The sequence below is a fragment of the Mastigoproctus giganteus genome, chromosome 4, assembly GCF_048544385.1.
Source record: "Mastigoproctus giganteus isolate SK-2022 chromosome 4, ASM4854438v1, whole genome shotgun sequence".
Classification (NCBI taxonomy): Eukaryota; Metazoa; Arthropoda; class Arachnida; order Uropygi; family Thelyphonidae; genus Mastigoproctus; species Mastigoproctus giganteus.
The window spans coordinates 145,549,810-145,577,338 of record NC_143578.1 but is presented as its reverse complement, the minus strand read 5'-3'; the positions used below and the strand labels follow the sequence as shown (position 1 = coordinate 145,577,338).

General features: G+C 37.3%; 1 protein-coding gene across 4 annotated transcripts in view; it reads left to right on the top strand.

Moving 5' to 3' along the window:
• The window catches only part of LOC150087114 (ankyrin repeat and death domain-containing protein 1A-like), a 104,506-nt gene that overhangs the window by 35,914 nt on the left and 41,063 nt on the right, over window positions 1-27,529 (top strand). For all 4 annotated transcript variants that reach the window (XM_090371819.1, XM_090371817.1, XM_090371818.1 and 1 more), the window contains exon 3: window positions 6,536-6,743. In XM_090371819.1, the coding sequence (XP_090227945.1) occupies window positions 6,536-6,743 (208 nt within the window). The remainder of the gene's footprint in view (window positions 1-6,535; window positions 6,744-27,529) is intronic.

Here is a 27,529-nt window from a genome sequence, read left to right as displayed (position 1 = left end):
CACACCACTCCCATTTCACCCCTCCGTTCGTTCGAAATACCTGTCCAGTTGAGCTTTAAATTTGTTTAGGCTATCAACTTCAACAACAAATGATGGAAGTCGGTTCCACCAACCAACCAACCACCCGCTGGCCAAAGGCAAATTTCCGCACATCTATCTGACATCCGTCCTTCCTCAATTTGAATTTATGCCCTCTGAGGTGATTATTCTGAGCAAGATGAAGAATCCCATTGGCATTGAGCATGCTCAAACCATTCAAAGCCTTATACACCTCTATCAGATCACCTCGCCGGTGCCTAGTCTCCAGACTCTGTAATTTGCAAAACTTAAGCCTTTCTTTGTAAGAGCAACCCTTTGTTCCATTCACTAATCTTGTTGCCCTTCTCTGTACCCGTTCCAGGAGCCCTACATCCTTCTTGAAATGAGGCCTCCAGACCTGTATACAGTACTCAAGATGTGGCCTAACCATTGCCTTATACAAGGGAATAATCACCTCCTTATCCCTGCTAGAAAAATTCCTGTATATCATTGACAAGACACCATGAGCTACTCTTGCAGCTCGTCTGCACTGCTCAGAGAACTTCATATCTGCCTGCACAATTACCCCCAGGTCCTTTTCATTCTCCACCACTGTCAGTGTAGTACCGCAGAGTTGATACGTTGCTCTGGGGTTACTGTTTCCCATATGTAGTACTTTACATTTGTCAATGTTAAACTTCATTTGCCACCTCTCAGCCCATCTGTTCAACCTTTCCAGATCCTGTTGCAGCAGCATAGCATCAGTAGTGTCCTTTTAGAGAATATCTTCTTAAGTAGAATTACTGGTGGTTACATATATAAAAAACTTGAATTTCACTATTCTTCCTTCCCTTGTTGGTTACTCCGGAATATCCAGATCGGTCACTATTACAAGGTTGTTTATTTCTATGCAGTTTTTTGATATACCACATGTGTATGTTTTTTCTGTTTCAATTTTGTGATATAATATTTATGTTTACAATATTGTAAAAAAAAAAAATTTTTTTCATAAATTGCCCTGTCTGCTGAGATAGGGAAAAATTAATTAGGGTTCCACTCTCTAATTTTTCTTAAATAAAAATTGTAAAGTTTTGGGATTTATTTAGAACAGCATTACATTTTATTAAATCAACAGATTTGATTTCTAAAATTTTAATCTTCAGGTTGTTCCTTAATTCTTTCTCCAAATTGGCAAAATGTAATATGGACCTCAAGGACCATACTACATTTTGAAGGTTCTTAAGGGACCTTTATACCAAATTTAATATGAATAAGTTAATCCATTTCCCTGGTGCATCCATCTCCCTTTAGAAAGTACTGCTACTCATTATTTGAACATCATGTATGCAATTTTGGTAATCACTTCTTGAGAACAGTAGAGGAGCTTTTAATGCCTGAAGTATATCTGATAATCAGACATGCCTGAAATGTAAATGCAATGGATTGCATACATTACCCAATTTGTTTTTATTTATTTATTTTATTTTAATTTTTTTGATGGTAGATTCTTCAAAGTTTTTATCACCTGTTATTTTACTGCTAATACTTTCACACAGATATATCGCCATAGTGTCTTTCTGCTTCCTTAGTAATTAGTAATGGCATTACATTTTGTTAAATCAGAAGATCTGGAATCCAAAACTTGAATCAACAATCTATTACCTATTCCTTTTCCAGATTATCAAAATATAGTATGATCCTTGAAATATTTGTCTTTAGGTCATAAATCTAATAATTGATTTGGTTCAGACACTTACAAAGAATTGTTTAACCACCTCTGTACTGGCCTGAATATAGTTTCTAGCCACTACTAGGCTAGGGCATGCCCTGATATAGTAGCAAGTATTTGCTTGTCTAGTATTTTCTTAGTTTCTACTAGATGAGTGGTGTCCAACCTATGGCCCACAGGCCGGATATAGCCATGAATAACTTTTATATAGCCCATGCAGAAAGTGAACTAAACAGCATTTTAGAGTGTCGTGCCACTTTGTGTACAGCATGCAAGTGTCGAGCTCAACTATATCAAATGTGTATGTGTAGTCCAGTGCAGTCATATGTACAGCTTAATACAGTTATGTGCATATCAATCTTTTCATATTGTGAAATTCTACTATTTTGATATAACTTGTTCATTGTATTGAATTTTTCTTTATTTGTATTGAAATAAAAAAATCAACCTTAAAAATGTTCCGAAAAAGGAAAGTCAGTTTGGAGTGTCGTGTCTGTAATCAAAGATGAACTGAAGACTGGAGATGTGCAAATGTATCCCAATTCACAAAAAAAGGGAATCAAAGGGGGACACGAATATTACAGACCTGTTAAACTTCTGTTCTGGGGAAAGTAATGAAGTCACCAGTTAAAGCAGCATTGCAGGATCATCTAAACATGGCTGCAGTAATAATTCAGACACAGCATGGTTTGTTAAGGGAAAGTCTTGTCTGACAAATTTGATTGAATACTATGATGTGGTCACAAAAGAACAGGATGCAATAAATAATTCTGATATCATATACTTGGATCTTGGGAAAGCTTTTGATACTGTTGCACATGGAAGACTACTGTGCAGATTGGAGTAGTATGGCATTAAGGGAAAATTACTGCTATGGATAAAGGGGTGGTTGAGTGGGAGAACACAGAGAGCGGTAATCGATGCACACTGCTCTTCATGGACTATTGTTATTAGTGGAGTCTCTCAGGGTTCAGTGTTGGATCCATTGTTGTTTTCTGTATTTATTAATGAAGGTATATCAAGCTTAATGTCTAAGTTTGCAGATGATACAAAGGTTGGCAAGGTTGTTAATGACAATATGCTACTGCAACAGGATCTAGAAAAGTTGAGCAGATGGGCTGAGAGGTGGCAACTGAAGTTAACTTTGATAAATGCAAAGTACTGCATATAGGTAGAAGTAACTTCATACAAGCGTACCAACTGTGCGGTAGTACACTCAGGGTAGTAGAGAATGAAAAAGAGCTGGGATAATTGTGCAGTCAGATATGAAGTTTTCTGAGCAGTGCAGACAGGCTACCAGAGCAGGTCATGGAGTCTTGTCAATGATATACAGGAATTTTGCTAGTAGGGATAAGGAGGTGATTATCCCTTTGTATAAGGCAATGGTCAGGCTGCACCTTGATTACTACGTACAAGTCAGGAGGCCTCATTTTAGGAAGAATGTAGAGTTGCTAGAATGAGTACAGAGAAGAGCAACAAGATTGGTGAGGGTAACAAAGGGGTCCTCTTACCAAGAAAGGATTAAGTTCTGCAGATTGCAGCATCTGGAGACTAGGCACCTGCGAAATGATCTGATTGAGATGTATATGGCCTTGAATGGGTTGAGCAGGCTTGATGCTGGTAGGATTCTTCCTCTTGCTCAGATTGCGAAGCTGAGGGGCATAAATTCAAATTGTGGAAAGACAGTTGTAGAATAGGTGTGCAGAAATTTTTCTTTAGCCAGCAAGTAGTTGATTGTTGGAACAAACTTCCATCTACCGTTGTGGAAGCTGATAGCTTAAATAAATTCAAGGAAGAACTGGACAAATGTTTAGAGCAAATGGATGTGTGAGGTGGGATTTTTTTTGCTGATGCTGTATAAGCTTGCTTTCTTGCATCATATGCCTCTGCTAATGCTATTTCTTCATTGAGTATGACAAAAAAGTAGTGCGTTTGGTGTGTAAGTAGACTGTGTCAGTTTTTAAACAACTTTATTTAAAACTACACTATGATTTCAAGCATAAATCTTATGATGAATACAAAGGAATGTTTCAAAAAGAAATGGATTCAAAGTTATCAAATGAATTAAGCAAACAAAAGAACACACTGGAAATGTATCAGCCAAGAAATTTATTTGCTGTAAGATCTAATTATCAAGTTGTGCATTTGATTGCTTTTGAAATTAAACCATTCAGTGATGGTGAATTTCTTAAATGTTGTTTTTTAAAAGTTGTGAAAGAAATTTGTCCAGAGAAACAAACATTGATACAAGACATTAATTTATGTTAACAAACAATTATGCGAAGAGTAGAAAATATTGGAGACAATTTGTTCGAACAGTTTTTGGAAAACATAAAACAAATGAAATATTTCAGTGTAGCACTGGACGACAGTACTGATGTAAATTACATAATCCAACTCCTTATCTTCAAATGTGGAATTAATGATAATTTTTTACCAGTGGAAGTTTTAGCTGATCTACAGAATATGCCCTGAAGAGCTACAGGCGAAAATATTTTTGAAAACTTTTGCCAACCTATTGAAAAGTTAGGATTAAATATTAAAATCCTGGAAAGGAGTTGCAACTGGTGGTGCTAAAAATATGATCTGTAGAAACATTGGGCTTATGGGTAGAATAACCAAGAAAATTATAGATATTGGAGCTTGAACCTCCAATTGGAATTTATTGCATCGTGCATATACAGGTTATGAATGTGGCTATTTTAACTGTAAATTTTATAAGATCACATAGCCTTAATCACCTTTTGTTTCAACAATTTTTTTCAGAAATTGAAGCTGAATATGAGGATGTAATTTTACATAGTGCAATCAGATGACTTAATCATTCCAAAGTGTTATATCATCACTTTCAGCTGTATCATGATATTGATATTTTTATGACAGAAAAAAGGAAAATCAATAAAACAACTATCAAATATGGAGTGGCTGTTTGATCTTACAATTTTTACAGTTATCTATAGTCATTTAAATGCTCTTAATTTAAAACTACAAGGGAAAGCAAAATTGGTCTCTGATTTGTATGGTGACATCAAATCATTTTAGAATAAGTTAATATTTAAATCCCAAATTGAGCAAGACAATTTAGTTCACTTTGAATGTTGTACCGAGCTAAAAGAGAATAACACATATTTCTAAAGAACTGTTGCCTCTTGTTATTACAATTACTTTTTGATGAGTTTGAAAGTCGATTTGCCAACATAACATCCATGAAAAAGACATAAGCTTGTTGGAGAATCCATATATTTCTATGGCCGAAAACTACAATCCCAGCTTGCAACTTGAAATTATTGATCTTCAAGCCAACACATGATTCAAAAATAAGTATATGGACTGTGAAATTAAGCTACTTTAATTTTACAGGGCTCTCCTATCTGAAGATTTCCCGCTAATAAAAGAAAATGGCTACTTTGTTCGGATCAACGTATGTTTGCAAGCAACTTTTTTCACGCACAAAATCAAATAAATATTTCTACCAGAATAACAGATAAGCATCTTCATTCAGTATTGAGAACTGGGCATCACAAATTTTCAACGAAATTTTTTGAACAATTATCTAAAAATATCAAGCCTCGATCACTCATTAAATGTTAAGTTTTGTTCAGTAAATGTTATTGTGTATTGTACTTAATAAAATTTTCGAATATTTTCAATTTTAGGTGTATCATTATATTTATTTATTCACCTTAATATTAAAAAGCAGTGATCCTTTTCGGGTTGTAAATTTTCTAAAGTGAGCATTTAAAAAAATGTAAAGTAATTTTTAAAAAACAAAAATAAGCCATACTTTTATAATTATAATGAAATCTATAAAAATCACTGACAGATTTGTTGCAAATAAAAGTGGTTCAATTTGCAATTTTTATATATAACCTGAAAACAGGAAATGGTAACCAGAAAATAGACTTCCTTTTACATGTAGCAAGATATGGAAAATGTAACGCACTAATTTTTATTGAATCACTCAGTGTGGCCTACGAAACAAATCTAACTTTGAATATGGCCCTTGTACAGGAAAGCGTTGGACACCACTGTACTAGATTAAGGCTTGCCCTGGTCTAGCAGCAACTAAGAAAATTGCTAACTGTTTATCTATCACATTAGTTAATTCTTTAATTTGCTCTTCAGCTTCTAAGAATGAGATGACAGAACTTTCACTCTCACCTGAAAACTTTTCTATTGTTATCAGATAGTGTCAGTCATAGTAAGTAATTCTACTTCTAGATTAACTATTAATCTTAAAGGTTAATCTTTAAGGCAGATGAACTATTCATGAAATGGCTAAAGAAATGAACATTTCTTGTTACATACATCAGGCATTATAACAGAAGATTTGAGGAATGGCAAAGCATTTAATGTGAACCTGCTTTTGCCACAAAGTGTCTGCAACAGTTTTTTGGTTGCTTAAAAAAAAGTGTTAAGTATTCCATGAGTAATACTGCCACAGCACTCGCCAGATATGGCTCCTTGTGGCTTTCTTCTGTTCTCTAAATTTCGAAAAATATTGAAGGCAAATATTATTGTATAATTATTGATTTGAAGATATGAAAACAATTAAACAAAATTTCATGGAGTAGTTTTTTGACAGTTCTGAAAACTGAGTTTGAGAGTTGTTTCCAGTAAAGGAAGAAATGTAAGTTTGTACATGCTTAAGGAGCCTACTTGCATCAGTAGCATTACCATAAGGTCCTTATGTGCCTCATGTAAAAGGTTAAGAAAATATTACAACCTAATTTTTATTCTTTTTATTAACTTATTTGAATTATGTGATATTTGTCATCATTTTTACAGCTGAGCCCAGCAATGGAATATAATGAAACTCAAGACTTTTCACCTGTGAGGCAGGTTGAGCAGCAGGCTGAAGCAAGGCATAAACATATGCAGCAGTTATTATGGACCTTGGCCAAAAGCTATTTAGAACCAAATGACTGGCGCTTGTTAGCAAGGTACTGGGGCTTTACAGAAGAACACATCAAGGCCATTGAGCACCAGTACACAGGTAGGGAAGTAAGTGGCTGAAATATCCTATGTGATTTTAAAATAAAAATTGAATTTTTAAAATAAATTGTTGACATGTAATTTTAGCATTCTAGTCATTTTGAAACAATATGTATTAATAATATGGTTTAATCCATATTGGACATATCATATAAGTAGAATATAGTCTCACTCACTGGTTACTAATCCAAACAGCCACAAGCATTCAATGGAGGATAATGAGCAGTTTCTGCTGTTTAGGTAAGTTCTACTGAGCAGAGGTCAGTGCATGTCTGTTGGGATAGGAAGAAATGTTGGGGATTAACAAAATGATTATTATCCATTTGTAGCTTATTTGTCATGTAGGTGCCTCCGTAGCCAGGTGGGAAGGAGCAGCAGTGCGTAGTACATGCTTCTTGATTAGACCGGGGTTTGAGCCCGTCACCACCAAATACGGAGGATGCGGAAAGGTCAGGGAATGACCACCGCATATCCCGGAGCAATATGGCCTTAGTTGCTAATGCTCCTAAAAACCAAATAACAAACAAACAAACGAGACAAAGTATACAAACAAATTTTTGGTTTGCCAATGGGATTAAGCCTAATGCTCCTAAAAACCAAACAACATAACAACAACAACATTTGTCATGTCAAATATGGTGTGCTGCATAGAACCAGATGAAAATACATATATAAAGAGCAGATTATTTAGTCATAATATCGATAATAAAATGAACACTTAAACTATATGTTTAACATAGGGACTACAGCTAGTAGGTGGTGAATTTTTGTCGACCACATCACAACTAGGATGAGATAAAGGTTATGAGTATCCTAAGCTTTAATTGCATATTGCAAAAAAAAAAAATACATCATAAAATAAATATGTATATAAATAAATTCATTACACTTAGTTTTTCAAATAAACAATTTTTTGTTTCCTAGCTTTAGCTGTAAGAAAATTATGTGATGTCATCATAATATTAATTAGTGTAGTATTTTAATTATAAAGGCTAAAGGCAGTGGGAGTGCTATGGCTTGGGGGAGAACTAAGGGGGGTTGTCCTCTGAATCACAGTCTTATGAAATCTACTGCTTGTTTGATGTTTGTGGAGTTATCAGAAATGTGACATGATATTGCCAATGGGGTGTCTTTGTATGTGCTCAATGTAAAGAGTGGGAGGATGTTAGGCATCAACTCAGTGTTATTTTGGGCCTTTATGAGAGCATGAAGAACAGGGTGGATGCCCTTGAAGGATTTAAATTGGGGAGTCCATCAAGCGCTTAGCTGCACATCAATGCCAGAGCTTGCATTTGTTCATCAGGCAACACAGTGGCAATCCTCATGGCAGAATGAGCTGATCCCACAGGAGCTAGTTGTTGTCGATGACTCTACTGTCAGGGAAATGTATTGTGCAAAAAGGATAGGTGGAATAGGACAAGGGTATGTCTGCCAGGGACAAAAGTTGATGCTGTTGTAGTGCAGATGTCATCTTTTAAGGGCATAAAAGGTGATATTGTTGTACACATTGGCATTAATGACATTAAGAGTAGGAGATCTGTGAACTTACTTAACAAGTACAGGTCAATGTTGGAAAAAAAAGTCACGAGTTAGGGTTAAATTTAAGAGTGTTTGCAATTCTGCTCAAACATGATAGGAGGGAGTATATGATGAGAGCCTGGTCAATCAATTCAGCACTGGAGAGATGGTGCAAGGCTCGTGGGATAAAATTTTTCCCAGCATGGTCTGTGCTTAATAACAGGTGAGGCTGCATCTACAGGGATTGCGTACACTTAAATAGAAAGGGTACAAGCATATTTGCTGATGCTATCGAGGCAGTGTAGGTTGGTCAGAAAAATGCTAGCTTGGGGGGGGGGGATACACAGACTAATACATTAACAATAGTCACAAGCAGAGGCAAAAGTGATACTTTGCTTCTATTAGAATGAGCAGCAGCCTGGAAACCAAGGTGATGGGGATTTCAAGAACTGTTGGGAGTCATCTTGGAACAAGTAAATAGATGGGCTGTGTTAGGGTAACTGAGAGTAAGAACCGTTGCATATATACTTGCATGTACACCAGTGCTAGGATGTATGTTGCATATATACTTGCATGTACACCGTTGAATATATACTTGCATGTACACTGTTGCATATATACTTGCATGTCATTTCAAATTCGATGAATTTGAAATGACAGTCAAGACATCAAAGGCAGATATTGGTAGAATATCAGAAACACGGTGTCACACAGATATAAGGAATGCAGAATTTGATTTTGGGGAGTACAATTGTATACAGAAAGGACAGACAGGATACAAAAGTAGAAGGGGTTACGTTGTTAGTTAAGAAACACATAAAATTAAGGCAGTGCATCCAGTTGACATGGGTGGACAGTACAATGTTGAGTCAGTTTGGTGTGTCATAGGGCTAATGACTCTAATGAGTACAATGAACATCTGTGCAGAGAAATAGAGTGGGCCAGTAAATCCGAATGGGGGATTTTAACTTTCCAGATATTGACTGAAACTTGTGGGTTGGTCACTTGCACACTAGCAAGAATTTTGTGGATTTGTTAGATGACTGTTTTCTAGAGCATCATGCTCAGGAGGTAGCCAGAGGGAGTAATATTCTTGATCCGATTATCAGCAGTGATTATTCATGCATTAAAAATCTGCATATAAAGGTACAACTAGATGGCAGTGATCACAGTATACGGATATGAGATTTACCTAAAGATGTAACTACCATCAGGGGTAAAGGGAAGGGTTTTTGCTTTTGTAAAGCTGACTATGATGGTCTGAGACACTTTGTAAATTCTGTACAGTGGGACCAACTGATGATGATGTGACCAACAGCAAATTCATGTGACAAAGAAGCCTATGGTAGATATAAGTTAGTCTGTAATAAAGTCACAAAGGAGGTTAGGCAAGCAAAGGCAGATTATGAGAAATCTTTGGCAAAAGGTGCAAAGAAAAACAGCAAAGACCTCTTTACTTATGTAAACTCTAGAAGAAATGGGATGAATCAGATTGGTCCACTTGATATCGATGGTTTTACTGCTAATGATCTTGTTCAGGTAGCTGACAAACTGTATGAGTATTTTACATGTACATTTACATGAGGAACTCTGTAGGGAAGTGGAGGCCAGAAGTTTATCAAATTCTAACAAGAAGCTAAATGATTTTGTAATAACTTTGACAGAAATGGAGGAGAAATTTTTGAAGCTAAACATAAGAATGGAACCCGGGGTGGCTGGGATCTATTCAGTTATATTACGGGAGGCAGCAAAGGAAGTAAGAAAACTAAACTAAACATAATTATGAGAGCATCCTTGGAATCAGGAGGTCCCCTTTTGTGTATCCCCAATTCACAAAGGGGGATCAAAAGGTGACACAAGTAATTAAAGACCTGTTAGTTTAACTTCTGTTCCACAAATAATAATGGAGTCACTGGTTAAAAAAATAATGCAGGATCATCTAGACAAGACTGCAGTTATAGTTCAGACATAGCATGGGTTTGTTAAGGGGCAGTCTTGTCTAATCAATTTAATAAAGATATTACTATCAATCTACCACATCTTACTATCAATTTGATAGTAAGATGTGGTAACGAAGGAAGTAGATGCAAGAAACAATTTTGACATCATATACACTTGGTCGTCGACTTACGACCTATGCGACTTACGACCGGCCGCACTTACGACCACAAAAGAATAATAATAAATAAATTAATAATAAATCAGGAAGTCACTACTGAGGACACCCATAACCCAGGTGAGGAGGCACATCGATGACGGGAGGCCTGAGGACAGCACCAGGCACATACACTCAGTCGCTCTCTCTCACATACACCCAGTCGCTTTCAAGCATCTGTTGCGTGTGATGTATTAATTAAAATTCTACTGAAATACGCATAAAATGTTTAGTAAAAGGAAAATGCCTTCATCTACATATATGCCAGCTAAGAAGTCAAGGAAAACTATTGATTTAGAGTGTAAAATGAAAATTATCCAGCAGTATGAAGGCGAAAAGAAAGTGAATACGATAGCACGTGACTTGAAGTTATCACATTCCACGGTATCGACGATACTTAAGGACAAAGAAAGAATTCGGGAAGCTGTGAAAGGTTCTACACCTATTAAGTCTATAATTTTAACCAAACAACGACAGGAACCCATCCATGAAATGGAGAAATTGTTGTTTGTGTGGATGGAAGATTTAATACAAAAAAATACACCCATGAGTCTTCACACAGTGCAAGCAAAGGCTAGAAGTTTGTTTCAGAGTTTAAAATCACGCGCCGGAGACGATTACGCAGAAGATTTTCAGGCTAGTACTGTGTGGTTTAAGCATTTTTAAAAAAGATTTGCTTTGCATAATGTCTCTTATAAATAAACAACTCCTACCTCGACCCAAGAACATGACCCTGACGATGCACAACCCAGCACAAGCAAAGATTAAAAATTGATTTTGTAAATTTCATTTGTATTAATTTTTACATTAATTTTAGATTGTATTTTTGTGTTTACAGTACATTATGTACAGTATTATTTTTCACATTATGCACAATATAATTATAGATTGTAGTTTTGTTTTTTTATAAACAGTATGAACAATAAACCAATTAAAATGTAGAGAACATTTGAATTTAACCTCAGAGAGAGAGATAGCCTAGGCGTAGAAACGAAGGTATGTACAGTATCGCTAAACAAAAGATGAAAACATTACTGTATTTAAAATGAAAAATAAAAGATGATAAAAATTTAAAAGATTATAAAAATAAATTATAAAGATAATAAAAAGATTAGAAAGGTTAAAAAATACTGTTAATAAATATATGGCCGACGTACGACCAGATCGACTTACAACCTGTCAGTCAGAACAGAAGTCGGTCGTAAGTCGACGACCAACTGTACTTGGATTTTGGGAAAGCTTTTAATAGTGTTGCACATAAAAGACTGCTGTATGAATTGGAACAGTATGGCATTAAGGGCAAGTTGCTGCTATGGATAAAGGGTTGGTTGAGTGAGAGTGGTAATCAATGGACACTGCTCTTCATGGACTGATATTATTAGTGGAGTCCCCCAGAGTTCAGCGTTTGGCCCATTGTTGTTTTGTATATTTATCAATGATATTGATAAGGTATATCAGGCTTAATGTCCAAGTTTGCAGATGATACAAAGGTTGGCAGAGTTAGTAATGACAGTATGCTACTGCAACGGGATCTAGAAAAGTTAAGTAGGTGGGCTGAGTAGTGGCAACTGAAGTTTCACAAATGAAAAGTACTGCAAAAAGTACTGTGCAGAACTACACTCAAGGTAGTGGAGAATGAAAAGGGCCTGGGGTAATTGCGAAGTCAGATATGAAGTTTTCTAAGCAGTGCAGATATGAAGTTTCCAAAGCAGTGCAGATATGCTGCCAGAGTAGCTCATGGGGGTCTTATCAATGATATACAGGAACTAGCAGGAATAAGTAAGTGATAATCCCTTTTGTATAAGGCAATGGTCAGGTCACACCTTGAGTGCATACAGGTCTTGGGGACTTCATTTTAGGAAGGATGTAGAGCTGCTGGAACAAGTACAGAGAAGGGCAACAAGATTGGTGCAGGGAACAAGGGGTTGCTCTTACCAAGAATGATTTAAGTTCTGCAAATTGCAACATATGGAGACTAGGCACCTTCGAAGTGATCTGATCAAGGTGTATAAGGCTTTGGATAGTTTGAGCAAGATCAGTGCCGATGTGATTCTTTCTCTTGCTCAGATTATGTGCTTGAGGGGGCACAAATTCAAATGAGGAAAGACAGTTGCAGAATATATGTGCAAAAATTTGCCTTTAGCCAGAAAATATTGATTGCTGGAGCAGATTTCCATCTGTCATTGTGGAAGTTGACAGCTTAAATAAATTCATTGAAGAACTGGACAAATGTTTGCGAGGAATGGATGGGTGAAATGAGAAGGTTTTTTTTTTTTTTTTTTGGCTGGTGTTGTATAAGCTTGCTTTCTTGAATTGTATTGTATGTGCCACTACTAATGCTACTTTAAAGGCTATGATTTTTTACTTTTCAGTGCTTAAGAAACAAAGAGTTTTTAATTGAAGGTCGAAAAGATTTGATTATGAATGAATTATAAGTTATTATTTGGATGATTCCAAATGAAACAAGGCCTGTCCATGTCTAAGAACTTTATGTTCTTTTAGTAAATGGTGATCCTTAAAAACAGAGACTGCACACAATTATATCTCTTTCTGATATATGTATATATATTTACTACATACGTATACATTATATTTTTTAAGAGAATGAAATTAGAAACAGTAATATAAAAAAATTCTGATTAATTATTTTGCACTGAATACAGCAGTGAATTTCAAGTAATTGAATATCCCTCATATTGAAATAAATATTGAAATAAATAAACATTATTGAATAGCCCTCATATTGAAATAAATATGAGGGCTATTCAATAATGTTCATAATTTTGTTTTGCAACATATCTCTATTAAACATCCATATTTTGATGGTCCATGGTGGAAGCCATTTTTGGCATGTGTTTGAGAATCGTCTCTGATGTCTTTACAACTTCATCTGACGACTGGAAATATTTTCCTCGCAGCTCCTTCTTTAATTTTAAAAATAAAAAAAAAATAAAAAAGGTCTAGGCTGTAGGGCATTGAGGAACACATTTGATTAATGCTGACTAAGCACATGACAGTATGAGCAATGTTAGGGCTTGCATTGTCGAGATGTAGCATCTTCCCACCTGCATGCAGTTGTGGTTGTTTGCAACTAATGTGATCCTGCAAAGTGTGCAGTACAGTTCTGTAACAGTCATATGATGTGACATAACATGCTGGTAAACCATTCCTTGAATGGCAAAAAAAAAAGAGATGACCATAACCTTTCCTACAAAAACCACAACTTTTGCTATTTTTGGTGCTTGCAATGATGAGCTTTGTTGCTTACTTTGTTGCAACGATGAAGCCATGTCTCATCTGCCATTAATATCTTGCTCAGAACCTGACCATTTTTGGCAATTATCCATTGCTGCTCCTGACAAACCTCCATGCGAGCTTGCTGCATTGCTCAGAGGTGAGTTTTACATTCCTATGATACATTCCTACTGATATTCTCAACCTGTTACCTCATTGTTAAAAACAACAATCTTCGCTCATAATTACAGAAGTAGCAATTTCCATGGCGACAGCAGTGGTTGGAGCTCCAAGACCACCAATTTGTGTGATTGAATCAATTTCATCTCTAAACATTCTAAACTACCTGTGTGCTCTGCTACATGGAAGCGTAGATTTACCATACGGCTCTTTTAGCATTTCATAATTTCATACACTTCACCTGATGTTTTCCATCTCAAATTTTCTTGAGATGGAAACAAAATTTGGGAGCCGCACACTGTTTCTTGCACATCACGTCCATTGTTACTTAGGCAAAATTGAACAGGCATAAACTTGACCAACCACCAGGGCCATATGCACATGAGTCAACTGTGCAGTTGCTATGTGATGCAACTTGGTTTTGTGTTAAATTCTGCAGCTCAGCTAGAAATAGCAAGTAGTCTGGTTGTTCATGAAAATTTATAATCATTCTTTATTAATCAGCACTTGTATTAGACACTTATTGTAATAATATGTTTGGGCAGTTGGACCCAAACATAACAAGGACATTTTTTTGGCAAGGTTCTTTATTTTATTTCTAATCTTCTGTCTTCTCATAATCTTTCCATTGACTCAAATTCCATTTTAAGAACTGTGTCATAGTTGAAATAAGTTAGTTAATGAATTAACCATATCAAATGAAAAAGAAGTCAAACGTAAACTTAAATCACTTTTTATTATCTTAAAATTTTGGTAATAAGAAAAATCCTTTATGCAAATCAGAAAGAATAGATGTGTACATATTTTTTTTTACATTTCATGTCCCTAAAGCATAACTTGTACAATAGTAGAGTGACAGTTCTGCTTATTATCATTTGGCTTTTAAATATAAGATGTGGCTATTAAATAACAGGACTGTTGCAATAACATAAATATAATAAAATATTTCATATAACTTACAAGTTATCCCCTTCAAAATAATTGCCTTGGGCTTGCACACACACTGTTCCATAGATTTCTTCAAAGTTGTTTGTTTGTTTGTGGTCTTTATAGCACAAGAGCAACATGGCCATAATGTGCTACTTCCGAGCACAGAAACATTTCTGTAAGCCCTTTTAACACTTTGGTCATTTTTTTCCTTGATGTCTTCAATTACTGAAAATGGGTTCTCTTAAGTACACTTTTCAATTTAGGTAAGAGAAAAAGTCACAAGGGGCTATGTCTGGCAAGCAGGGTGCATGTTCACACACAGAGATTTGTTTTTTGGCCAGACTTGGTGAACAGAGAGTGTGTTGTGTGCTGGAGTATCCAACCATCCTTCCACAATTCAGGTCTCTTCCTACAAATATTTTCACACAGCCTTGTCAGGGCTTTGATGTAGTATGTTTGATTGACAGTCTGATTTTGTGGGATATATTCAGCCATAATAATTCCTTTAATATTGAAGAAAACAAGAAGCATGGTTTTCATTTTTGATTTTCTTTTGATATTCTTTTTTTTTAGTCGGGAGGATTGTTTTGTCTTCCATTGCATTACTGTATTTTAGTTTCTGGGTCATACTGGAACAGCCAAATTTCATCACAAGTAATTACAGTACTCAGAAATTCTGTCTCTTATTCAAAAATCAAAACAACTTCACAAACTTGGAGTCTTCTGATTCTTTGATCTTTGTTCAAAACTTTTGGCACCATCTTGGCACACACTTTTTTTAATGACTAAATTTTCAGTTTAAATTTGTCTAACTGTATCTTTGTCCATGTTGAGTTCTGATGCAACCATTGTAATGCTTAAACAATAGTCACTTCTAATTAATGTTCTTACCCGGTCCTTATTTTCATCCGTTTTCATGGATACTAATTGGCCTGGTCATTCATCGTTTTCCACATTCTTCCTTCTAAAAATCTTTTATGCAATTCAAACATGCAAGCCCTTGGCATAATATCTTTCTCATGAACTTGACATAACAAATCATAACTTTCAGTTGGTGTTTTCGTTAGTTTTGTTAAAAATTTGTAGTTGATTTGTTGTTTGATTCTTTTGTCTGTCATTTTTCCCATCAAACTGCAAAAACACAAAGTAATGAAACCCCATCTTGCTGCAAAAAGGAAATGAGTGTGTTGGAACATGACTTGGAAGACAACTGGGAAAAGGTTCAAGGTCAACTGCTGTGCCTTTGTTTCTCAAGTGACACTTGGTGTGTAGTGGCTGTGTGTGCAGTCTCTTTTTTAATAGTCACATCTCATAGGTATATATGTTCTATAGGGGGCACTTAAACCAAGATACATGAAAGCATCATGGTTGGATAATTAGCTTGCCTCCATTGCATTTTCTAATGGATGGATTTAACCACTTACCATTCAACTTTTAATTAAATGTTCCCAAAACTGTAATTTTGTTTTCGTGTATTATATATTTTCCAAACACTGGTTGGCTTATGAGATTGCAATATGTCTTCCTCCTCACCCTAACAACATTTCTATTTATAGTCCAAATGATAACAAATTTCTTACTCACCTAATCCGTCCTCTAACAGGTTATTCAATTGGTCTAATCAGACGGTTGATTTTATCCATCATTTTGAAACAAAAAAGCCACCAGTTGATTTAAATGTGACCTTTTTGTGGGGAGGGGTGATGGTAAGAGTGTACCACAATAGGCATACTTCTATTTCAATCAGCCATCTTGAAACAAGATAACCACTAGTAGTAGTGGCAAATGATGCAAAAAAGCAAGCTTATATAGCTTGCTTTCTTGCATCAGCCAAAAAAAGAAACAAAAAAAAAAACTACTCACTTCACGTAACCATAACCACCAAGAATTTGTCTAGTTCTTCCTTGAATTCATTCAAACCATCCACTTCCACATCAACAGATGTAGGTGTTTTCCAACAATCAACAACCCACTGCCTGAAGGCAAACTTCCACACATCTATTCTGCAAATATTCTTCATCAGTTTGAATTTCTGCATGCTCATGTGTGTAGTCTCAGCAAGAGGAAGAATGCCATTAACATTTAGCTTACTCAATCCATTCACTAGTACTGCTACAATTTCAGGTAGTAGTTATCTTGTTTCAAGATGGCTGATTGAAACAGAAGTATGCCTATTGTGGTACGCTCTTACCATCAACCTCCTTATCTCTACTAACAAATTTCATTTCTAATCTTTTTTCATTTACATATTTTTTCCATATACTCAACTTTTCTTTAAAGGCAAACAGCTTGTCAGTAGAAATGAGTAAATTTTCCTCTGAGCCTTGCATACTGATACTGTATTTAATTTATTTAGCTGTGTGAATAAATCTACTAGAAAAGCTAATTTACAGCACCAAATTTCATCACTTAAATAATCACAAAATTCTGATTGCTCCAGTGAAAAAAATGAATATTTCCTCATGCATCTTGTACATACACATAAGTACATATCCTTTTGATAACCACCAAACCTCAGTATGCATTATTAAAGAAAAATGATCACACTTCAGTTCTTCGCATAATTTTCCAAAAAAATACGTATTTTTTGTGGTCTAGTTTTAATATAATTGACCATTTTAACCGCTTGATCAAGTACATGTTTTAAATCGGGTACGACTGTCTTCGCTACTAGAACCTCTCTGTGTATAAAACAGTGTGTTGTAATAATATTTGAATTGTGTCATTTTACTAGGTTTAGAAATCCTTTTAGTGCTCCTGTCATCGGAGGAGCACCATCGGTACAAATGCTGACACACGACTTCCATAATATACCACACTTTTGTAAATAATTATTCATTACTTCAAAAATATCTTGGCCAGTTGTTCTTTCAGTGAGTTCTTTACAACAAAAAAAAAAAAAAAAAAAAAAGGTTAATAATTGTGTCGTTTTTGATAAACCTGACAAATGCTATTAATTGGGCTTTCCCGCTAATATCTGTAGAAAAAAAACAGTCACCCAGAATTATTAATATGTTGAACAACTTGTTCTTCAATATCATCGGACATTTCTTTCATACACCTGCTAATTGTGCTGTTCAAAAGTGGTACTGTCATTAATTTTGTTTCAGCTTCCTTTCCCAAAATACTAATCATCATATTTACGACAACATGTTTTCTTCTTTTTTGATGTTGATGGTTGCTTGTTTTTGTTTTTGTCATTTTCTCCAAACTCATTATCAAGTTGCCTCTTCTGATTTTCTTTCACTAAATATTTATTCATTGCAAATAATTTCTAAAAATAATTAAAATTACTTCTAGAAACTAATACAGTTAATTGAAAATACCTGTTCTATACAAATTAACTGAATATGACATTTTGAGATAAAAACACAAAGGAAATTTCTTACTATACTGCTTACAAGTTGCACTTAATTCGCATTCTTATGCTTTAAACACATACACCAATGAGCCAAAACATTATGAGCAGTGAGTCGTTATGCAAATCGAAGCAACTGCAGGTGAACTACGGCGCGTGTGTGGGTCGGGACACGGTATAAAACAGTATCGGCACACCTGATACTGAGCTTCGTTAATCAGTGTTACTCTTGTTCTTCAGATGGGAAAGACAGCGGACTTAAGAGAGTTTGACAAAGGCCAAAATTGTAATGGCCAGATGACTGGGTCAGAGCATATGGCACGGCCGGTGGGGTGCTCATGGTCAGCTGTGGTTAGTACCTACCAAAAGTGGTCCGAGGAGGGAAAACCCACGAACCGCCGGCGAGGTGTTGGATGACTACTGCTCATCAATGCTTGAGGTGAGTGAAGGCTCTCCCGGATGGTACATGGCAACAGAAGGGCAATTGTGGTGCAACTCGCCAGTAATTGGAATGCCGGTGACGGGAGTAATGTGTCACAACAAACAGTACATCGAACCCTGCTGAAAATGGGGCTGCGTAGCCGCAGGCTGCTCCGAGTGCCCATGCTAACCACGGTTAAGTTGCCATTTTTCAGCCCATCTGCCTAATTTTCCTAGATTCTGTTGCAGTAGCATAGTCATTCTGCTATTAATCACCTTGCCAACCTTTGTATCATCTGCAAACTTAGGCATTAAGCCTGATATACATTCATCAATATCATTAATAAATACAGGAAACAACAATGGATCCAGCAGTGAACACTAGGGGACTCCACTAATAACATTACTCCATGAAGACTTAGGGTTTATTGTCTGGTGTCACCAGGGTCTCCCTAACTGCGCATAGTAATCTGTGATGCATTCAGTTCCCTGTAAAGGCCAGAATACATATGTGTAAGTATAGAGTTGTGCAGTGTAGTGTTCGGTTGTGTTCTACATTTGGCCGTTTATCTGTGGGGGGCCCATTGTTGGACCCCAACCCACCTTGCCACATCACTAACTCCATGGAGGTAGGCCAGGCAGTGCAATAGAGGGAAAGAACCCTGGTAGGCAACCCCCAGCATCTCCTGAAAAAAAAAGGGGGGGGGGGATTAAAGTGTGAGTGCAAGAGATAGTCTGAGAGTGGGAGTAAAGGTAAGTGAGAATAGAGAATGAAGAAGAAAAGCATCCTCTGGATGAGTGAGGTGGGGGGTGAAGAGTTGGGTATGTCCCTGGATTGGGAAGCCCACCCAGGCCCAGGGAAAGGGTAAAAGATTGCATGGCTAGGGTGCTGCATAAAGATGAGTGCCATAATGGTATGGGTCATCCAAAGATGACAATTCCACCTGTCCCACAACAAGGCATACAGGTGGAGTTCTATCCTGTGTGGGTTACATGATTATATAGTCAAGTCTGTGTAGATGTTGAGTTTTGGTATTAATCTTCAGATTGATCTGGAATCAAGTTGCTTTGGATTTTGAAGTTGTTCCTACATTTGGTGAATGCTTCCCCGGCGAACTGTGAGAGTGTGATGAAACTGTCCTATTCAGCAAGGAATAAGTGCTACCCTTTTCCAGATGGACGCCCTCTCGTGGATGTAGTAAGATGTACTCTGGAGTCTTCATAGTTTGGGAGGGCGCCTCCGTAGCCAGGTGGGCAGGAGCAGCAGTGCGTAGCACATGCTTCTTGATTAGGCCGGGGTTCGAGCCCGTGACCACCAAATACGGAGGATGCGGAAAGGTCAGGGAATGACCACCGCATATCCCCGGAGCAATATGGCCTTAGTTGCTAATGCTCCTAAAAACCAAATAACAAACTAACAAACAATTATAGTTTGGGCAGTGGTACAATATATGCTCCTAGCTATCTGGGGGCCCACGGGAGCAGTGAGGATCCTCAGTGATGCCAAGTTCAGCACTTAGGGAGCCATGACCAGTGAGAATGAAGGAGGTGAAGAGACCAGGGGGGGAGGCTTATTTGGCAAATGAATCTCTTTGTGACCAGACCTTTAGGAGTGGAATCCCAAGGTGCTTGCCAGATCTGATAAAAGTGATTTGAAATATTTATTTTCTCAATTTTTGGGTAAATTGCCAGGTTCACACTGTAATTTTGGATAGTGGTTGAAATATTTTCCTTAAGACAGTAACATAGCCTGCTTCAGATGAACTCCAGACCAAGGAGAAAGAAGCCCACCAAGACCTGGAGGGCAGAAGTACTAACAGTACAGCATGCCCTACAGATGGTGAGCAGCATGGTACATTGTATTGATTATAGCTTCTTTGAATTCCTGACAAGTGTTGCCCTGTAAGCCCAAGCACCAGCCCCATAACAAATGATAGGCAAGAAAAACTGCCTTGTAGAGCAGAGTGAGTGAATGACCACGGAGGCCCCAGTCCTTGCTCATGATCCTTTTCACCAAGGCAGCTTATTTTCTAATCTTTATAAAAGTAATTTGCAATAATAATTCCAAGATATTTTAACTCGCCGATTAAATGAATGGTGGTGCTGCCAATCTTATTACAAGGGAAATGCCTAATGTCAAGTTTTCCCTTTAACAAAACGGCTTTGGTTTTGTCTTCTGCTATGGAGAGCAGGCAATAGCAGTGTTAGCCCAATCTTCAAGGAGGCATCTAGTGCCTGCCCAAATGGTGAGGACAAGATCGTCAGCAAACGCTAAACACCCTACCTGTCCAAGATCCATGGAGAGTAATTTATTCAGAACAACCAACCAAAAGAACAGGCCCAAGGACTGAACCCTGCAGGCAACCTGGTGACAGAGATGGACCTGTTATTTAGGTAAATCTTAAGGCAGGAAAAGATATTTCTGGGGAGTTTGGAAACAGGAGACACTTGAAAGGCAACGGAGTATAGAAGGCCACAAGAGGCTGTCAAAAGCCCTAGCATTGGCACTTGGATGAGATAATGGATTGCATTGATGGTACTGCAACCAGCCCTGAAGCCAAATTGGCTGGTGGAGCTGAGGTTTTGAGTCTCATAGTGGGTTAAGAGGCGAAGAAGTCATTCAAGGACTTTTCCAAAGACAGAGAGCAGGGTGATTGGGCTATATGATCTAGACAGGTGGGACAGTTTCTCAGGGTTCTTGAGTATCATTTTAACATTTGTATTCTTCCAGGCATCAGGGAATGTTCCTTTTGTAAGGCACCTATTGAACAAGGAGAGCATAGTGTTTGGGTGGATTTCTGTCAGTTCCTTCAGGACTCTACCTCAACAAGATCAGCCCCAAGGCATCTCCTGTTTTTTGCTAAGGCAATGAAGAGCTCTTCTCTGGTAAATGGTTTTTTAGATATTGGGTTGCAGTAGTTCTGATTTGATGCAGTAGTTTCTATTTGATGGGCTGAAGAAGGCTGCATATCCTCAGGGAAAAGTTGGTCCAAGGTGTTATTGACCATGGCATCCCAGGAGCAAGTCATAGTGCTTGCAGGAGTTTGAAGCCATACCAAGGTATGGCTTCAAAGGGCATCACTTGGAGCATCACATCCAGTTTGAAGCCATACCAATGTATGGCTTCAAACTGGACATAGATAGATTATTTAGTTGATCTCAAAAATAAATAAATAAATCTTTATTGTACAAAAGTATAACAACCCAGTTCCAGAATAAGTGATGCCCTAAGCACAGCCCAACAATGGTGTCCCCTCAGCACCATTTCTTCCTTTTTTTTATCTTTCTTTTTTTTTATCTTTTTAGGTTTTCTTCCAGACATCAAGAAATCAATCATCAAGAAATCCAGACATCAGTCATCAAGAAACTTTTGGTTTTATAATTTTTTTTAATTTAACAAAAACACTAAATAGCAGTAAAAAATATAAGTAAATATTTACCTATAGGTTTATATTTATTTACTTTTTAAAACGTTTTCTTCTAAATTTTTTAATTGCAAAATCTTTGATTAAGTACTCAAAACTAATTTGGCATAACAAATCTGCTTCTATACTTAGCAGAGACAAGGCATCCAATCTGTCTTGTTGCATAGCTGTTCTGTTGGGATTTTTAATGTGTTTTAGCTGAGAAAATGAATGCTCAGCTGTGCATAGTATTGTAATTTGTAACATGTTACAACAAATTAGTGTAACATGTAATTTGTTACATTAATTTGTAACTATTAATGTTAAAAAAATACTCAAGGCAATATCTACATTTGGAAACGCACAATAAATTTTGTCTTCTACAATTATTTTATAAAGTTTAGCATGACTGAATCCGGTTTTTACACTTTTTGTTGCACTGAACTTATGGCACACATATGCGTGAAACTGCTGAAGCTCAGCAGAGAGATTATTGCCCAAGTATTCTGGATAATCATCAATTAGTTTTTGAGAGCAGTGAGAGTACCTTTCAGTTTCAGCAGATGAAGTGATATTATTTAGCACATCACTTAGAAAGTAAAATCTGTCTGCTATTTCTTTGTACACCTCTGCTCTTCTTCTCATCTCAGTTTCTAGTTTGTCAATAATTGAGTAAAAGGTGGTGATATGCATTAAGATCTAATTCTGGTGCATTTCCATCATTGGGTACCTCCTTTCTGATATGTTTGCGAGTTTGAATGGCCTTGTAATCAATATCTGGTAGTTTCCTTTACAAGTGCTTCAAATCTTTCAAAGTCATCTCTTAAAGAGCATAGTTGGTTAGCTAATGATCCATACAGATCTCCACATGTTTTTAAATTCACATCTTCACTTTGCAGAACTTGACTTGCTCTATGAAAATTTTGCAAAAACTCATCCCATATGATCAACATAAAAACAAATTCTACCTCTTGCATCTTATTTGCAATATTGTCTGCTTCTCTTCTAGTGTCTCCCTTTTGTGACTGATCTTCAGCTAAACACTCTAAAATTTCCAATATCTTAGAGAAACACTTCAAAACTGCTGTTGTTGCCATTGCATATGCCTCCCATTTGATCTTAGAGAGGGATTTTAACACAGGTTCATTTCCAAGACAAGCTTTAAGAATTTTCCACTGGCTGGTTGAGGCACGTTTACTAACCACACAAACACGGCATTCTCCCCTGGCCTGCAAAAAAACTTGCAGCGTGACCTGCACCACAACTGAATAATTACAGTAAGTTGAGGTGCCCAGAGAGTGTAGTGCAGAAAGCAACAGTCGAATAAATGAAATGAAAGCTAGAAGAATGAATGAAAGTGTAAGTGTGTGAGAAAAAGAACAAACCATAAATGCTACAGTTAAGTACACACTAACCCTAGTTTTAATCATAATTTAAATTTACATTACACATCATTGCATCCCCCCCTGGTGTGTGAGAAAAAGATGAATGAGCGTGAGGGGAAAAAAAAAATAATATATATATATATATATATATAAAACTTGGGGGGAAAAAAATTATAAAATATAAGAAAAAAAGTATAAAAAAAATGAATGCAAGTAGAGTGAGAATGCAGACTATGAATCAAGTAAATATCTCTCTCTCCCACCCCTTCCTGGTGCCTGGTGATTTCCCGCTGCCAGCTAACGTATCCCACCCCCAGAGCGGGATAGGTAACTCTACCTTCTTACTGGATTCGACACTACATGGTCATGACAACCATCACCGATGAAGACATACTGTGGCTTTGCTGCCGACACGCCATTTGGCGATCTGAACTGGGTACTCTAACCCGGTTCCCTTTAAAACCCCATCCCCAGGCAGAGACCTGTCTCCTCCCTCCCCTGCCTCCCCCCATACTTTGCCTGGTGGGGCTCATCTCCACTGACCTCTTTGGGGATGCCTACTCTATCATCCCAATTCTTCTCTCTGTTTTCCCCCAGTCTTCAGTCTCCCCCCTCTCTCTCATTAAACTGACTGAGTACATCCCTTAACAATGCCGCCAAATTCTAATTAACGTCGAAATTCTACCTCTTTCATGTAAATCTCTTTCGGCCAAATTCTAGTGTACACCCCCCCCCCCTTTTTTTTCTAGGTGCTTGACCTGCCTCCTTGTGGCAGGGTATGGGCAACGGTAGGTCCCAATAGGGGACAACTAACACTATTATCTTTCATCTAGTGTATAGCCTCACATCAAAATTTTGCCCGACCTATTAGGCCTTTTAACACATCTCTCTAGCGTTCAACCCCAACCAGTGATTTCCTAACAGCAATCCCATTAAGCATTAATGAAAAATGCGTGATTTTTTTTTTAGATCCTAGCCACTGAAATCCCAGGAAACTAGGTGGCAGGACCTGCCAGAGCAACTTGTTGTGATACTTTACACATCCTGCTAGACTCCATGTGGCGAGGTATGGGCAATGTCTCGGCCCACTAGGGGCCTGGCGGCCAATAAGCCGGACAAACAAGGGGCACAACACATCACACTGCACAGACATGGTCCACACACTTTCAAGTCTCTGGCTTGACAGTGTACTGTCCTCGATACAGCGAACACACACGGAGATGGGAGAAATCCCAGGTGCCGTCTGACACGAACATACCTGCATACCTATCTGGCTTGTTGAGGCTGAGAAATATATAGAGCAAATGCACTGTAGAGAAAAAATTAAACGCCACTTTTAGTGAATGGGTTGCACATGGAAAATATATGTCAAACTTATTTTCTTCTAAAATATTTTGTTGCATCCCCTTATAATGACCAGATATGTTAGCAGCATTATCGTAGGAGTAGCCTCTACATTTTTAAAAATTTAGTTTGCAAACCTCACGTAAGTACTGCAATACCTGGTTTTCCATTTCCTTACCAGTATAGTTTTTCGGTTCCAAAAAGGCTAAAAAGCATTCAATAGGCTGCTCATCTTTGATACTTAAAAGTACAACATTTAACTGATCTATATATGATAGATCTGGTGCTGAATCAACTCACATGGTAAAATAACCAGAAGAATTTACTTTGTCAACAATGAATGCGTGAACCTTCTGAGCCATTAGTACAATGAACTCCTCACAGGTGGTTTTCGACAGATAAGAAGGATTTCCTTTTCCAGAATTTCCATATTTTGAAATGTGCCCTGCTAAAAATGGATCAAACTGACTTATGAGCTCAAACAGCACTAAAAAATTCCCATTCTGCAGTGAGCCAATATGTTCATCTGTTCCTCGAAAAGCTAGGCCACGTTCAGCTAATGTACGAATAACTATTACATGCTCTAAGACATTTTCCCAGTAATTGCACTCTTTAATTTGTTTTTCCAACTCTTGTCGCAAGCCCAAACTTTGTTTGCATAGAGTCTCGGTGAATAGTACTTCTTTCACGATGGGGAATTACACTAGTATTTTGCCAGTCACCGAACCCTTCTCTTTCAATAAAATACGAGGACTATTTAGGAGCAAAAAGTTTACAAACAAAGCAGTAAACTGATCCTGTTAATGGTGAATACAATAACCTCTCTCTCTCGCTCTCTCTCTCTCTCTCTCTCTCTCTCTCTCTCTCTCTCTCTCTCTCTCTCTCTCTCTCTTGTATTGCTCATCATTGGCTTTTACCCCAAAGAAATGTTTTTGTGAACAGTATCTTGTTTGTTTGTCACTTTTGAAAGTTCAGTGAAATTTGTCATGTGGCCTATGTGGTGTTGACAGTCATTGGGTCTGCTAGCAATCCAATAAGCCACATCATCAGCAGAAAAATCTCGCCACAACCCTGGATCTTTTGCAGACTGAATCATTTCATCTTGGTCCAATAGATTTTCATTTTCAGCAATCTTTTCAACTTCAGATAGTCTTGTAGAGCAACTTGCCTCATCATTTACACTGAATGGACAGAAGTCATTGGATACCTATTTAGTAACGGGTAGGCTCAGCTTTCACCCAGATAAGGGCAGTCACATAGCGAGGTATTGAGTTTACTAGTTCATGAAAGCATTCCACAGGTATTTCCATTCATGCTTGCTGCATCACTGTCCATAATTCCATCGCATTCCTGGGTGGAGGATCCAAAGCTCAAACGGACCTTTCCACAGGGTTCATGTCCAGTGAATGGGAGGCCATTCCATGGTGGGAAAATCTGTGGAATGCTCTTCAAACCATGTTCTAGTCACTGGAATCCCAGGAAACTAGGTGGCAGGACCTGCCAGAGCAACTTGTTGTGATACTGAACACACCCGGCTAGCCACATGGAGGACTCACCACAGCTCTGTGGGGAGGAGCGTTGTCTTACTCTGGAAGAGTCCATTGCCCTGTGGGTGCATGATGACCATGAAAGGATGCAGATGGTCTGCAAGGATGGACACATAACCTGGACCATTCAGAGATGCATCTAGATATACCAGAGGTCAGTCCCAACGTGCACCAATTGAACACGCCCCAGACCAACCATCAACCTGCCTGAACAGTTCTTTGTTGACATGACTTTAGCTCAGGGGTGGGCAACAGCAGGCCCGCGGGCCACATCCAGCCCGCGACGATGTTGAATCCAGCCCCCTCCGTAAATGCATAAATATAGAAAATCCATACCTGACTACACTTGCCGTAAACGTTCGGTCCAATCGGGAATTGCGGCCAGTGCAGCGTACAGCAGTAAGCAGTGCGCAGTTAACCAGGTGATTCTACGCAGCGTCAAAGAGTATTATTTCCTAATTATTATTGTAGCATTGATCGAACGAAGTTCCTTTGGGTTTGACTTCTTATTGAAAAAAATAATATTGGTGCAAGACATTTTATAAGTCAGCTTATGCCTTTTCTAATTATTACAATTTTTAATTTAATATAATTTATAGCCCATAAAATGAGCCAATTAAAAAAAAGAAAAATTGATGCCGCATTTTCAATGATAATTGGACATTCAAATATTTAATTGTAAATATAGATGATAGACCTGTTTGTTTGGTTTGTAACGAAACTATTTCCGTTTTTAAAGAATATAATATAAAAAGGCATTTTTCGACAAAACATTTCGTAAAATATAAGCTATTTTCACCGGAACAAATGAAAATTGAAACAGAAAATTTAAAATGTGGTTTGCGTAAGCAACAAAATACTTTGAAAATTTTGTCAAATACAGATAGAGCTTTGACAAATGCTAGTTACATTGTTGCACATAAGGTTGCAAAACAATGTAAATCATTTTCTGACGGGGAATTTGTGAAGGAATGTTTGATAGATATTGCTGAATTATTATGCCCTGATAAAAAAAAAAAACTGATGTTTGAAAAAATTTCTCTGTCACGAAAAACTCTTGTGAAACGAATTGATAATATTTCAAGTAATTTATGTGATCAATTAAAATTGGAAGATTGTACTTACTATGCACTGGCTTTAGATGAGTCATGTGACATTACCGATACGAGTCAACTTTTAATCTTTATTCAAGGTATAAATCATAGATTTGAAATTACGGAGGAATTACTTTCTGCATATCCTATGAAAGACAACGACTGGCGAAGATTTTTTTATAGCTCTTCAAGAAGTTTGCAAAAACATAATATAAAGC